General features: G+C 40.0%; 1 protein-coding gene across 1 annotated transcript; it reads right to left on the minus strand.

The window, feature by feature from the left end:
• Positions 1-1,608: 1,608 nt before the first annotated feature.
• On the minus strand, positions 1,609-9,879 carry LOC122727756 (prolactin-inducible protein homolog). The gene is made up of 4 exons (XM_043965531.1): positions 9,788-9,879; positions 7,705-7,810; positions 2,086-2,203; positions 1,609-1,805 (listed from the first exon to the last, which is right to left on the minus strand). The coding sequence occupies exons 1-4, from the start codon at positions 9,877-9,879 to the stop codon at positions 1,675-1,677; spliced, it is 447 nt and encodes a 148-aa protein (XP_043821466.1). The 3' UTR covers positions 1,609-1,674.
• Positions 9,880-14,811: the final 4,932 nt, after the last annotated feature.

The following is a 14,811-nucleotide window of genomic DNA, read 5'->3' on the forward strand; positions in this document are numbered from 1 at the left end:
TCACATAGAGAGGGAGTGGGGTGTGGGGAGCCACTTGGACCAAGTATCAATGAAAGGAGTGTTTGTTGCTAAAGCCTTTCTCCTTGTACCTATGCAGAGGCACTTACATTCCAAGCCAAGAGAGAGAGGCCTCTATACAAGAAAATCCCTGTTCTGCAATCTTATCCTCAGAGCTAAAAGTCTAGGAAGAAAGTTGCAACTTCTGGCTGAATTAGATGGGGAACATTTAGGCTCTCTCTTTTTTGTCAACAGCACCTTGGACATTTGGACTGAGAGAAGAAGCCAGCTGAGGATAGTACAAAAGAAAAAGGAGAAAGTAATAATAAAGAACAGCAGCTAACATTTGTATACTACTTTAAGGCTTACAAAGTGCTTTACAAATATTTCTTTTGATCATTACAATAATCCTGGGAGGTAAGTGTTATTATTATCCCGGCTTTACCACTGAGGAACCTGTTTTTCCCAGTGTCACACAGCTAGTAAGCATCTCAGGTCAGATTCGAAAGCAAGCCTTCCTGACTAGTGCTTTATCCACTGTGTCACCTAGAGAGCAGCAGTTTCACAATAGACTTTGTAGGACTAATAGAGTGGAATAGATTTGGGGAAAACAGATCTTGTGGGAGCAGTTTTTCTGAGAGCAATTCAGAGAAGATTCCTCCAGCCGAGACTATGTAACACTGAGAAATAATGTTTTAGACTCTTCCTTTTATTTTTTCCTTTCATATCATTTATAAATTTATTTTATTGGTGAAATAGATAGAGCACTGGACCCGGAATCAGGAAGATTAGTTCAAATCTGGCCTTAGACACTTAGTATTTGTATGACCCTGGGAAAATAACTTAATTTCTTTCTGCTTCAGTTTCCTCATCTATAAAGTTGGGATAATAATAACACCTACATACAGCTCAGGATTGTTGTGAAGATCAAATGAGACATTTGTAAAATGTTATATACACTTTAAAGTGCTATATAAATGCCAGCAATATTGTTATTGTTATTATTAATAATAATACTTTTGAGGAATTTAAAAAATCATTGTTATTTTGCAGCAACCTTTCCTCCTTGTCGATAGAACTCTTCTTTGTAACAACAGAAAAAAAGTCAAGCAAAACAATCTGATGTGTTGAGCATCTCCAACAATGTATCCCCCTTTCCAAACCCATAGTTCCCCACATCTCTAAGGAAATGAATGACATGCACATCATCATTATTCTCTAGAGGAAGCTGTATTTCATTTTTTTTAAGGCCCTGTGCCCTCTGTTTGCTTTTATGGCTAGGGACTCAGTTTAGGGGAATCTCATTTGCAAGTTAAGACACACGATTCTCATCTTGGTTCTATTAACTCACTAAGTGACTTTGGGTAAGTAATTTAATCTTTCTTGTGCCTTCATTTCTTCATTTGTCAAATATAAGAATGACCTCTGCAACCATTCCTTCATAAGACCTCCTATGCAAAAGTGCTTTGAAAGAAGAATAATCTAGAAAGTCACAATATCACAGGCATTTGCAAAGTGTAGGTATTCGAGGGGGAAAAAACTTAAATGGGACACAGGCAGGCAGAGAAATGCAATATGTTTATTCTACATTTGAAACTGGTCTCAGATGCTTAGGGCCAGAAGTAACAGGATGACTAAATGGTAGGGGGGAGAAGGAGAAAGCATAGGGCTTATAGCTCATTTGATTATTTTCAAGGTCTTCATATTAACATCATATCTTCTTTTGTTCCGGGGAGGAATTGAATTCTGGCCTTCAGGGCAAACATCATCCAGTTGGAAAACAGCTCTACATCCTACATTCACAGTCTCTGGAAGAGAGAGGGGGTAGTTCGATGTCCTTCCATAACCTCTCAGTCCTCGTGGGCAGATTCCTCCAACTCCATCCACAACATTGCTTCTATCCTCCAGACTCAGCCCCCGCCCACCGCTTTTCCCTTCTTTCATTTCAGCCCACCTCATACCATGCACAACTTCTCTTTCCTGCTGGTCATCTGTTGCCTTTGATCTTCTCGTTTTCATTCAGCACTTTTCCCATAGACACCCTCTCTATATCCCATCCATGACCAGCCCTGGTGGCCCTCTACTTACTGTTGCTTTGGATGGTCCAGTAGAAGGTCCTAGTTTCCTCAGGACAAGCACAATAAGTATAATTCAGATTCCCCAAAGGGAAGTCAATGGGTGGGTTGCTCAGGGTGTGGACTTTTACCTGGGGAGAGGGAAGTGGGAATAATGCATCAGGGTAAGCATTTAGCTCTTTGTAGGAAGGGTATGAGAGGCAGGGAAGAAGAAAGGAAGAGGCAGAGAAACAATGAAGAAACATAAATAATGAAGAAAATGATGTAGGGTTAGAGAATAGGGAAGACATCAATAAAGTGAGCCATATATCATTAGACTAGCATGTGTATAAATGAGCGAGGGAATGCATGCATGCATGCATACATGCATGCATGAATGAATAATGAATGAATGAACAAAAACATTTATTAAGTTCTTAATATGTACCAATTGTGCTAATCACAGGATATCCAAATATGGTATAATTTGAGGAGCTATTAAAAAAAACTTCTCATACTGGCTTTACCAGAGTTTGAAAGCTATTTCAGTTTTTTTTTTTTTTACTCATTTGAAAATTCATAGGATTTAGTGCTGGGGTTGGGGGATTTGAGACAAAAATCTAGTTCAATACTCTGATTTTTTAGATGAGGCAGCTGAAGCTTAATGAGGGAAAATGTTACTCAAGTAGTAAGCAGCACATGTAGGATTTGAAGCCATGTCTTCTGTCTTTAATCTTATTTTCTTCTTCTACAACTACACATCCCTACAACTCATTCCCATACTTTTCCTCCAATTTCAACTCTCAGAAACATTGCCTTCCTTTGAGGCTCAATTCAAGCCAAACCTCTTTCATAAAGCCTTCCCTGATCTCTTCAGTTCTTAGTACCTCCTTTATTTTCCTTGTACATTTATTTTCTGTACATTGTTGTACCCTTCAAAATAAAGTGTAAACTTTTTGAGGTTGGGGACTGTTGCACATTTTTGTCCTTGTATCTCCAACATCTGGTACAATTCCTGGACCTGGAATAAGGAAGACCTGAATTCAAATCTGACCTCAGATACTTATTAGCTTTGTTACCCTGGGTAAGTCACTTAACCTCTGACAACCCCAGTTTCTTCATTTGTACAAAGGAGATAATACTAGCACCTACTTCCTAGGATTTTTGTAGGGAGAGGGGCTGGTCCTGTGATTTCACTGGCATAGGGAACTTGGAGAAGAAGAAACCTCTTTTGCCCAGGGTATGTCTAGTATCTTCTCTGCAACTTATAATTTGTACTGATGTGACATGTCTATGGTCACACAATCAATAGGTATTAAAGGCAGGACTTGAACCCAAGTTTTCCTGTAATCAAGATCAGCCCTCTGTACATTACTTCATTCTTCCTTCCATACATACAGTAGGCACTTAGTAAATGTTTATTGTTGCTGGTGATAGTACTAGCCTGTGTTGTACAACAAAGGCAGGTAACTGTAAGGAGAGTTCCTGAAGTTTTCTGAGGCCACTTAGCCTTTCCATATTTTAACATATTAGCCCTTTGGGTTACTTAGTTACTGTTTTAATAGGAGATAGTGTAAGGAGACAAAGAAGTTTTGCACTGATCAGGATATAGCACAAAAGCCAAGTTTTGTTGTTACTCCTGCTGCTGATATACTTAATGTAATCAAGTCAGGAAAATGAGCCAAGAGAGTAGAGTCCAATGACTTTTCTTCCATGTTATGCTTTTTTGCCCTTCAAATAGTTTTACAGGCCAGGGAACTTTTAGTTTTTTTCTCAAAGTTCCTGAAATAATTTTGAGGGCACAGGATCTCCTACGTGGATTAAATGTATATTACAAAGAATTGTCTAACTCTAAATCAGATAGTTGTCTATGACACAGATTTCAAATCATTGCCAGGCACAAGAAGTTAAAAGAATAGATTTGATCGTAGTCTAAGTAACCTGAATGACTTTTGTCAACTGTTCTTAGCTAGGTGAGGTAGTTCATATCCTTGGCTATGAAATTGAGTTACTGGTTAATTGTCATGAAGAGGTTTTCTAGTCATTGGACTTTAGCAGAAGATGGCTCTGAAGAGATGAAATCCAGAAAATAGTATCAGAGAGAAGCTCAGTTACCATAAGTCTAACTAACAACAGGGAGCATTATCATCATCACAGGACATAAGAAACCCTATAGCATTGTAGGCATGAATTCCACTGGGCAGGCATGTACCATGGTCATGCCTGACCCTAAATGTGTGCCTTCCATGAATGTGCTCTGGTCACATGTGTTATCTAATTGGGCTCTCTCTCACTAGTGGTGTGGTAAGTTAAAGGACTGTCTATCCTCTGTGTGTGTGAGTGGGGGGTATCTTTTCCTGTTATTTTATTTACTATACTGTTTTATGTAATGTATTTGCTTGAACTACTGTGATGTCTGGCTGGCTTGTAATTATAAATATGCTAGTTGGGGATCATGAACTATGGGTTTGAGTGGGTGTTGACTCACAAAATTTCTAGAACCTAGGCTACTGTACTAGATAATGGAACTAAGTTGACAATTGTGCTCCAGTTATTTTATGAAAAACATTTTCAAAATATACCCTCTCAGGCTATGTATGTATGTATGCTCTTGTTTGTCCTTCATTTTCAAAGAGGACCAATGATATCATGGGGTAATGTTGAGATTCATGCTTGAGTTGACTTTAAGTGAGGCAGAGTTGTACAAAGTCGTCAACTTCACTCTCCCTTCCAGAGTCATCAAAGTCCAGTGGCAAGACAAAAATCAGGATGACTGATGATGGCCCAGGATGGAGCGGATATGTTTGGCATCTGTGATGTTTGACCAAGCCCTAAGCACCATGGAACAAATCATTCTCATCTGCCAATTCCACTGCGGGGGGGGGGGCATCTTCATATACTTGGGGTAGACATCCCTCTAACTCATGATCAAGACTAAGAAGATACAAACTAGAGTTTAAATGAGGGGCCTAAATCAGAACAGTATACAATGTTATAACTTTAGGATGTCCTGCTAAGTAGTCATTGGTTTCAGTATTAGAACTGTACAATAACAGCCTTCATCTTCCCTGAAATATTATAAGAATATAGAATTGAGTCCTAGGGTATCTTGGGGGTTCTTATCACTTTTCAATGACTTAGGAAGAAGGCCATTGGAGATATAACCTCCAGGGAGGTATGGTGTACCTTGATGATCTCATTGTCCTTAGAAATGCATTATAAAAACATCAGAAAAGACTGACTAAACTGTTAGGTTGTCTAGAATGTACTGGTCTGAAATTGTCCATTGACATGTGTCAATTCTTCAAAGCCTCCATCAAAAGACAGCTTCAGATTAGTATCTTCCAGCCAGCCTGACAGTGTAATCAGTGCGTCGTGTAGTGTCTGAACAAGGAGTAAGTTCAGATTCAAAGAAGATAGAGGTGTCAATAAGCCAGCAATGTCCAAAGGATTTTTGAGAAATACTTTTCTATGATTTGGTGGTCACTATCAAAAATAAGTGAGAAATTAACATTAACATTGTTAGTAGTGATCTCATTCATGAGGATGTGATTGAGAAGATATAGAAGCAGAAAGGCAATAAGGTTTATTCTGGCCTATCCCATGCCTGGAATACTCCGAGATCTTCACCTCCCCTTCTTGGGTTTCCTGACTTCTTTCAAGACTCAGCTGAAATCTCACCTTCTACAAGAAGTCTTTTCTGGTCCACCTTAATGCTAGTGACTTCCCTTGGTTGATTATCTCCAGTTTAACTTCCCTATAGCTTATTTGGACATAGTTGTTTTCACGACCCATCCTCCTTTGGACTGTGATGTCTTTGAGAGCAGGAATTGTTTTTTTGCCTTTCTAGGTATCCTCAGCACTTAGCACAGTGTTTGGAACATGGTGAACACTTAATAAATACTTGTTGACTGCCTGACTGATTGCTAAACACAGTGTGACCCTGGGCAAGTCACTTAACCCTCGTTGCCTCCCCTCCCCCCCTCCAAAAAAAAAAGGTGCTTCTGGCTTCATCCCATATCTGTTAATGTTTGGGACAGAGCTATTGTCCACTGACTTGTTCTCTGGAGACCAAAGAGATGGAAGAGAAAGAAAGAAAGAAAGAAAGAAAGAAAGAAAGAAAGAAAGAGGGAGGGAAGGAAGGAAGGAAGACAGACAAAAAAAGAATAGAACAGAAATAAATGTGTATCTCTGATAATAGATCATCTGAAAGAGGCCTTCTATTGAGCTGTGGCTTCATCTCTGAAAATTTGACATGATCACCATCATCATCACCAATATTTATTTAGCATTTTCAGGTTTGAAAAGCACTTTACATATGTTAATCCATTTTAAACTCACAACAACCCTAGGAGACCTATGCTATTATTATCTCCATTTTGCAGATAGGGAAATTGAAGCAAGAGAAGTTAAGTAACTTGCCCAGGATCACACAGCTAAATAGTCTGAGGTGGGATTCAAATTAACATCCTCTTGACTACAAGTCCTGCACTCTAATCGCTTTTTCAACTAGCTGAAACAAGTGATTCTCTGACTGCTGGATGTTAGAAGATCTCCCACAAAGGAATTGAGTTTTATTAAGAAATCTTCCTGTGCAGGGAACACACATCCTTTCTTGTAATTTTATTGGCTATGTTGCCTGATTAAATGCTTTTTATTTAAAATAAATTTTCTTCTTGAACAGCTGGCAAAAACAAGCACTTCTGTTGGGACTCATGCATTTTGGCTTTGATCTACTCTGTCTTCGACAGCTTTTCATGGTGCCCACACGGAAAAGGCACTATTCCAGATGCTAAATTTGAAAACACAGAAAAAAGATCCATGAGAGAATGGAATATTGGGCAGGTAATTGTTAAGGTGGGGGGTGAATGCATGGTAGTAGTAAACTCTGGGAGAAGAGAGATTGGCCACAAGGCACCCTGGCGTGGCAACTCTAGGTTGATCATTCTACGGGGACCCTTGAAGAGCAGCAAAAATGGCAAAAAAAAGTCCCCGAACCAGTGAGGACAGGCTTATAGAGATGAGTTACTTTTCATAATGGATGAAATGCATTATAGTTGAAAGGGGAAATTCACCAAAAGAGGAAGATTTAAAGTTCCAAACTTGACCAACTTGAGCTTTTTTTCCCCATAGGCTTTTCCCCAGGTGCCACTGTGTTTGGTAGTTGCTGTTGAGCCACCTAACCCTGGGGAGGAGACTTAATGCTATAGAGTAGGAGATACACTCCTCCAAGGGGACACATTTATCCATGAAGAACAATGAAAGTTTGAGCTCTTTCTTCCTCCCAATTTACATACTTCCCCACTCATCTACCTCTACCTACTGATTCTGGGGAAAAGGGAATGACTCTTTTCTTCATGTCCTATCCTCTCCTACTCTTAATAATGACTATAGGGGAGGGAATAGGCATAGAGGAGTTGAGTCCTAGAACAGCTCCCTCAATTCCCATATTGTCACTGCCCTGTTTTCTTTTCCCTAATTATTCTCCCCTCTTCTTTTCTTTCTTCTATAAGGGTTTGATTAAAGGAAGTTCACAATCAAAATAATGAGCTAACTCTCCTAATGAGTCTTTATACTCCCTTCTCCCTTCTTTTTTTCGCCTCCATATTTCCTCTACTCTCTTCCCTCTCATCAAAGTCTATCTCTCACTCACCGGAGCGCAATCTGTCCAATATGACTGAACGGAGCATGCCAATTCAATTTTCTCCCCTGGTTTTGCAGGTCCCGTTGGGACCACATTCACTTCAAGCAGCTTTTGTCTGGTAAGGAAAAGAGAGAAAGAAAGAATTCCCCTATCCTTCATTAGAGATAAAGAATCAAGTAGGTTGTTCTTTGAGAGTAGGGGTGACCTCAAGAGAAACAAGGGTGAGTCTCTTAGGAGAAATGTGTTCATGAGGTCTAGATATACATTTACTTCATCATATCTTTCATTTCCAAGGACTTTCTGTCTTTAAGCCTCACTCCCTGTCCCCCTCCCCCCAGAAAGGAAAGGGCAAGATATGACGTGCTATCAGTCTAAAGTGGTCATATTTCTGACTATCTCCTAAGGGGCCAGGTTAGGGATCAGCCCCTTTTTGTTCTTCATAGCCCCAAATCAAACTACCCAGACTGGTAAGAAAAAGTGAAATAATTAGCTGGAAGGGGCTTTAGGTGTTATCTAGTCAAACCTCTATTTCCTATACTAGGAAACGAGGGCCCAATGAGATGCAGTGACCTATGGGTCCAAGGGACCTCCTTAGCCCTGAAATTCCTTTAAATATCCATTTTCCTGATATAAAGCAACTTAGAAACAATGTGCTGGAAGAGGGGTGTGTGTGTGTGTGTGTGTGTGTGTGTGTGTGTGTGTGTTTTCAGGGAAAGGTGTGTACAACCTCAAATTCCAAAAAGAATTGAATATTTTTTGAACAATGCATCTCAAGCTGAATGTAGGTATGGTTATTTGAAAAACCTGGCATTTTGCAAGAGAATCTAAGACAGAGTCTACTGTCTAGGATTTCCTGAGGCATCAGTCCATTGACTATAAGGACTTGGTCCTAAAGATGAAGAGTACTCTCACCAAAATAAGATATTTGGTTCCTTTTCATAAAACAGAGCCAAAAACACAACTTAGAAGTCCTGTATTCTTAGCTCCCACCTGATAGCCTCCCCCTCTAATCTCCAATACTCTACTTTTCCCCTCACATGACTCATCTTCCTCTTAGAAACCAGAGATTTTCTCATTTCTGAAATATTTCAAGAATAAAGGCTCCGTTCTTCCCTAGAACCTGAACTTCCATGTTTTCCACTACTTTTCCCATAATATGAAACTGGACAAGGGCTAATCATTTGATTGAGGAACGGGACTCCTGTGTTCTATGCCCTTATCTGAATCTCTCCCCCAGCTTCATCTCAGAGATCCAGCATCCCAGGGAGTGTTTTCCTACCAAAATATCTATCTCCCGAAGGAAGGCTAGGATGAAGGAAGGAAGGTAGGACACAAGGTTTTTTTGTCCTTCTTTCTATCTGCTTCACAAACTTGCCCCAGATCAGAGCTCTAGCTTGGGTCTCTCAGTTTAGTGCACATGAAAGGAATACAGAATGGCTAAAAGTACGTTGTCTCCTCCCATTTTCGGGACCTATGTCAGTATGTCATTGGAAAAATTTGAGTCAGATCTCCCAGTATAGTAACTAGTATCTTGAGTACTTTCTTACCACAGTCTCCCTAGAACCATTTCTTCAACCCATAGTTTTGCTGTTTTCTCCTTCCAGTAGAGTTTTACAAAGGAGAAAATCAAAACACAGAAGAGGATTCAAGGTAGGTCAGGGGCCAGTTCTAAGTTCTGTGTGTTCTCTCTCTCTCTCTCTCTCTCTCTCTCTCTCTCTCTCTCTCTCTCTCTCTCTCTCTCTCTCTGTCTCTCTCTCTCTCTCTGTCTCTCTCTGTCTCTCTCTCTCTCTCTCTCTCTCTCTGTCTCTGTCTCTCTCTCTCTCTCTGTCTCTCTCTCTCTCTCTGTCTCTCTCTCTCTCTCTCTCTCTCTTTCTGCTCACCAGGGATTGCGGGAGAGTTCTTAGGGAACGAATAAGTCTTCCCCTATCAGAGGGGAAGAGAGATTTCTGGGTATAAAGTATGGCATTTTGTTATTGGAGGATGGCAATACAGGGTGGGGTAATATCTTGAGAGGGAAGTAGGATCCCTGCATTGCAAGATGAACCCTTTCTGGAAGACTAGAGGAAGAGTTCCTGGGGAAAAGATGGCTTACATGTCCGCAGCTTCACCCGTGGGCAGTAGTTGTAGGCAGAATCCCAGGAAGATGACAGCAGTGCTAGCACCCAGGGCCTGGAGACAGTACATCCTCAAGGACACAGATAGTGATATCTAAGAGATTTAGGGTACTAACCTAGGACCCTCTATTTATAGTTAGACAAGTAAGGTAGGGCAACTGTTGGGCAGACAACGAGCCAATCAGACTCCGCCTCGTGCTCTGACTCCTACTGATCTATACTTGTTGCCATTAGGTTTGTTTTTCTATACAAAAATGCCAGCATTTAAGCACATGTGAAGTGGCACTGCTCTGGAGGGGTGGAGTTGAGTGCTTTCTTTCTTATTTTACAGAATTGGAGAGTATTCAAGCCAAAGAAGATCTTGAGAAATAGGATGTTTCCTCACCGCTCACATAAGCAGGGCTCTCTCCTTGTTGACATCAAAGTTGAGAGAAAATGTGGGGAACAAATTGGGTACTAGATTGAAAGTCAGGAATCCCAGATACTAGTGTAGGTTCTGTAATTTCCTAGCTATGTGGTTCTTTAACTCTATTGGCCTCAGTTACTTCACCTTTAAAGTGAGAATTACCTATAAGGAGGCAGAGTTAGAAGGCAGATAGGAGAGCTGCCCAAATACCCTCAACAAAATAGTAATGTTATCATTTCCCTTCCCCCATTCCCACTCTATCTTCCTTCTTTCACCAAAAAAGTGAAAAAAAAACACAGAGAATTTATTTGAAAAAGGAAAGATATGCTACCTATAGCTATTGCCAATAGAGGCACACTCCTGCTATATACTAGAGTCCTTGAGATTCTAACACCCTGCCACCTCTTGCCCTACCCAACTTTGCCAACCCAAATAAGACCTTCTCTCACCTCTTCTCTTTCTTCTTGTCCAGGGTTGGGGTCCATGAGCTGCTAAGACAAGGTTTTCCCTTGTCTTGTTCCTCATGATCATGGATAGATCGTTGATCTAGAGCTGCAAAGGATTTCAGAGGTCATCTAGGCCAACCCTTTCCCCCCTTCTCCCCTATTTGTAGATGAGAAAACTGAAGCCTAAGGTCACACAGGTAGTAGAAAGCAGAGATGAGATCTGAAGCCAAGGACTTTGGCTCCAGAGTCAGGATTCTTCTCATTGTATTATTCTACCATTTCACATGTTGGCTTAGGCTTATCAGGTATAGAGTCACTAAAAATAGGTTTACTGTTACATCCTACTTATGGTGCAGATCCCACAGAGCCATTCAACCAATTTCACACTGATTATAGCCTGGAGAGTGCCTCTGAGAGGAAGTGAATCATTTTCCCAACCACATCTAACCAGCACCCCAGAGTCCTTGGCTCAGCACCCTCCTCAGAACCTGAACAAAGTCCAAGTAGAGTTCCTGCTGCTGCCAATTAGCACCGTATCATAACAGTGACATAACTAGAAAGTTTCTCAGGCTCCTTCTCCTTAATCCTTGGGCTTTAGAGAGGAGATTTCCCTTCCATCCTCCATTCCATGCACCTCACCAAAGGCCATTATATTTACTTCAGCTTATAAAAAGCAGTAGAGATTCCCTACTCTCTGGCCCTGGCAGAGATTTCATGCTTTCCAGTATGGAAAGTAAGTACCTGTGGGAGAAGAATGACATTGAATAAGTATAAGCACAACTAAACAAAGGAATGAAGTGCTAATTTTTAGAGCAGGAATAGGGATAAATAAAACAAAAAATTGAATGAAGGAAAACAAAAGCCTAGCAATTACAACCTTAAATATGAAAACTTCCAATGAAAGGGAGAATTTAGAATGGGTAAGAAAACAAAGCCCAATAATTTTTTTTGCATATAAGTATATCTTAAAAATAAAGACACAAAATAAAAATGGGGTGGTGTTATTTAGTCATCTTTGGTCATATCCAACCCTTTTGTTACCCTATTTAAGGTTTTCTTGGCAAAGTTACTGGAGTGGTTTGCCATTTCCTTCTCCAGTTCATTTGACAGATGAGGGAAATGACGCAAATAAGGTTAAGTGACTTGCCAAAGGTCAAACAGATAGTAAGTATCTAAGGCCAGATTCGAAGTCAGTTCTTCCATGACTCTAGGGAAGCAGCTGTATCCACTATGCCACTTAACTGCCCCAGGGGTGGGACAGGCTGGAACAAGACTTTATATATAGGTCAAGAGACTTTTCAAAAGTAGGAATTGCAATCATGACTCCAGACAAAGCAAAAATAAAAAATAAAAAATGTCAAGAGAAACAGGAAAGTTACATTGTTATTCAAAACATTATAGACAAAGAAATAATATCATCATCAAATATATTAACTAAGCAATATTGTATTTAAATTCATAAAAAAACTAATCAAATTGCAAAAAATACTGATAATAAAGTAATAAGTATATTTAAATGTTTCCCTTTCATAGTTGAATAAATCTGACAAACAAAGAGAAAAATATAGCAATAAGGAGACTTGGAAAAATTAGACTTCAAAGACATGGTTCTGTTGAATGAGCATATTAAAATATATTTTTGTAGTTGTTCAGTCATTTCAGTCATGCCTAACTTTGTGACCCCATTTGGCAAAGATACTGGAGTAGCCTGCAGTTTCCTTCTCTACCTCATTTCACAGTTGAGGAAACTGAAGCAAGCAGGGTTAAATGACTTGCCCAGAGTCACACATCTAGTAAGTGTCTGATGCCAGATCTGAACTTGGGAAGATGAGTCTTCCTGATTTCAGGACTGGCACTTTCCACTGCAACACCCACATGCCCATTAAAATGCATACATCATTCTTATTGTAACCCTTCCCATATAAGGGTTGCCATGCAGATACTTCAGTGGGAGCATCTTTTCCTTCACATTTTGCCTAGGCTTTCCCAAGTTTTGTGACCTGGGGAAAGAACTTCCTTCCATAGAGAAACCACATAGCTGAGAGGAAAAGAAGTTATGTGTAGAGATAGCATGTGCAAGAAGGTGAGGAGAGATGAGATCAGATGGGCCAGTAAGAACGGCCTGGAGAAAACTGCTCAACAGGAATTGGAAGCAGCTGAATGTTGGTCCTAGATTGTAATGTCAACTGTCAGGGTCAGTGATGGTCCTAGAAAGGGAGTGAGGTATAGTGGAAAGAGCAATGGCTTTGGAGTCAGAAGACCTGAATTGAATTCCTGCCTCTGACACTTACTACCTATGTGACCCCACCTGTGTGGGCTTCTATTTCCTCACCTATAAAATGATAGGGTTGGACAAGATGATTTCCAAGTTCTCTTCCAATTCCAGTTTCATGGTCCTATAAACTATAAGGAGAGATGGCAAGAATTAGTTAAAATCATGAGTGAATGCCCAGTCTTCAGAGGCAACAAGATACTGATGAAACATAACTCTCTCTTCTTGGTAGAGAGATAGGGGACTAAGAGATGGAAATGTAGTCTACTCTGTTATCATAGTTGATTGTGTTTAACCGTGTTTTGTTTAACTGTGATGGAAGAATAGGAGGGGTAATAGTGAGGTATGATTGATATAAAAACAAAGCATAACTAAAAAGTAAAATCTGATTGTACCGATGAAAGCAAAATAAATTATTAAGACGTCATAGATTTAGGAGTGACAGATATTAGAAGCCATTGAGTCCAATCTTCCCAATTTATAGATGAAGAAACTGAGTCACGGTGAAGTTAAATGACTTTCCCAGGCTTCCTCGGGTAGGAAGTATAAGAGGTGGGATGTAAACCCAAGTTTTTCTGGCTCTAAGCCCTGCGCCCTATGCACTATTTAACTCTGTCTCCATAATAGAAGTTTTATATAGTTAGAAGGAACTGCCATAATCAATCATGGATGCTATCCTTTGGCAGAGATATGGAATCTTTTGATTAAATATTTATTCATTCTTGGCCAGGAAGCTAAAGGACGTTATTGCATCTCCTTCAGATTTTTCTTGGGACACTGTCATTCATTATCCCTAAAAAATGGATGCACAAAGTTTGCAATGCTACAAAAGATTTAGGTCGAGTTTCTTCCCGAATTGCAATGTTTCACAACCAATATCTTTTGAACTCCAAAGTTCTCCAGGCAATGCTGTATATTTGCATATTTTGGAATATGCCAACATTGGAGGAGTCGCAATTTCAGGGGACCTAAAGAACCATATAGATACACATGGCAGGCCCACAAAGACTAGAATATATCCAATGATGATCTACAAGCAAGGTCAAGCATGTGAAGACTTCTCCAATGGAATGGGCAGATGAGAACAATTTGTTCCAATGGCCATGAAGATAGTTGGAGCGGGCACCTTGAGTGCTTAGAGCTTGGTCAGACATCAAAGATGCCAAGGTCATCCACTGCATCCTGGGTCATCGCTAGTCATCTTGACTCTTGTCTTGCAACTGGACTTCAATGACTCTGGAAGAGAGAATGAGACTGACCACTTGTGCAACTCTGCCTCATTTAAATCCAATTTACTTGCAAGTGAAGACATCATGCTGTGATGCCATTAGTTCTCTTAGAAAATGAAGGACAAACAATAAGAAGCAAGGAATGATATAAATTATGTCATAAAGAACTACATGATGGCCAGAATGATTAAAAACAGATAAATATCATATGTACTGTTACCCGGGAAACATAAGAAGGCCAAAAGGAAATTGAAGCTTCTGTGGAAGATCTAAAGAACATGGACAAAAATCACAGAGGAGAAGGCATGAATGGGTTGTAATCTGTGTTGACGAGCTCAGAGATTCATTGTAGAAGCTGTGCTTTCATTTATCAGCTGGATAAATTGGGCAATTTTTGTGCCTAATTCTCTGTTCTGAATGCTTCTATCCCTTGTAATAGATTGACCAATGATTGGATAGTGGACCGGCTGTAAGGATGGCATGAAGCAATGATTCAGAACATAGGAATTAGTTTAAAAAGACTGGTTTTAGGCTGGGCTGGTAATATTTCAGTTGGTAATCTGGAATTCAAATTTGTCATATTCTCAATGCAGGAAGAGAAATTCATTTTCTTCTTTATGCCTCTTGTTTAAAGCCCTAGTCCAAACTG

Source organism: Dromiciops gliroides, chromosome 5 (assembly GCF_019393635.1).
Source record: "Dromiciops gliroides isolate mDroGli1 chromosome 5, mDroGli1.pri, whole genome shotgun sequence".
NCBI lineage: Eukaryota > Metazoa > Chordata > Mammalia > Microbiotheria > Microbiotheriidae > Dromiciops > Dromiciops gliroides.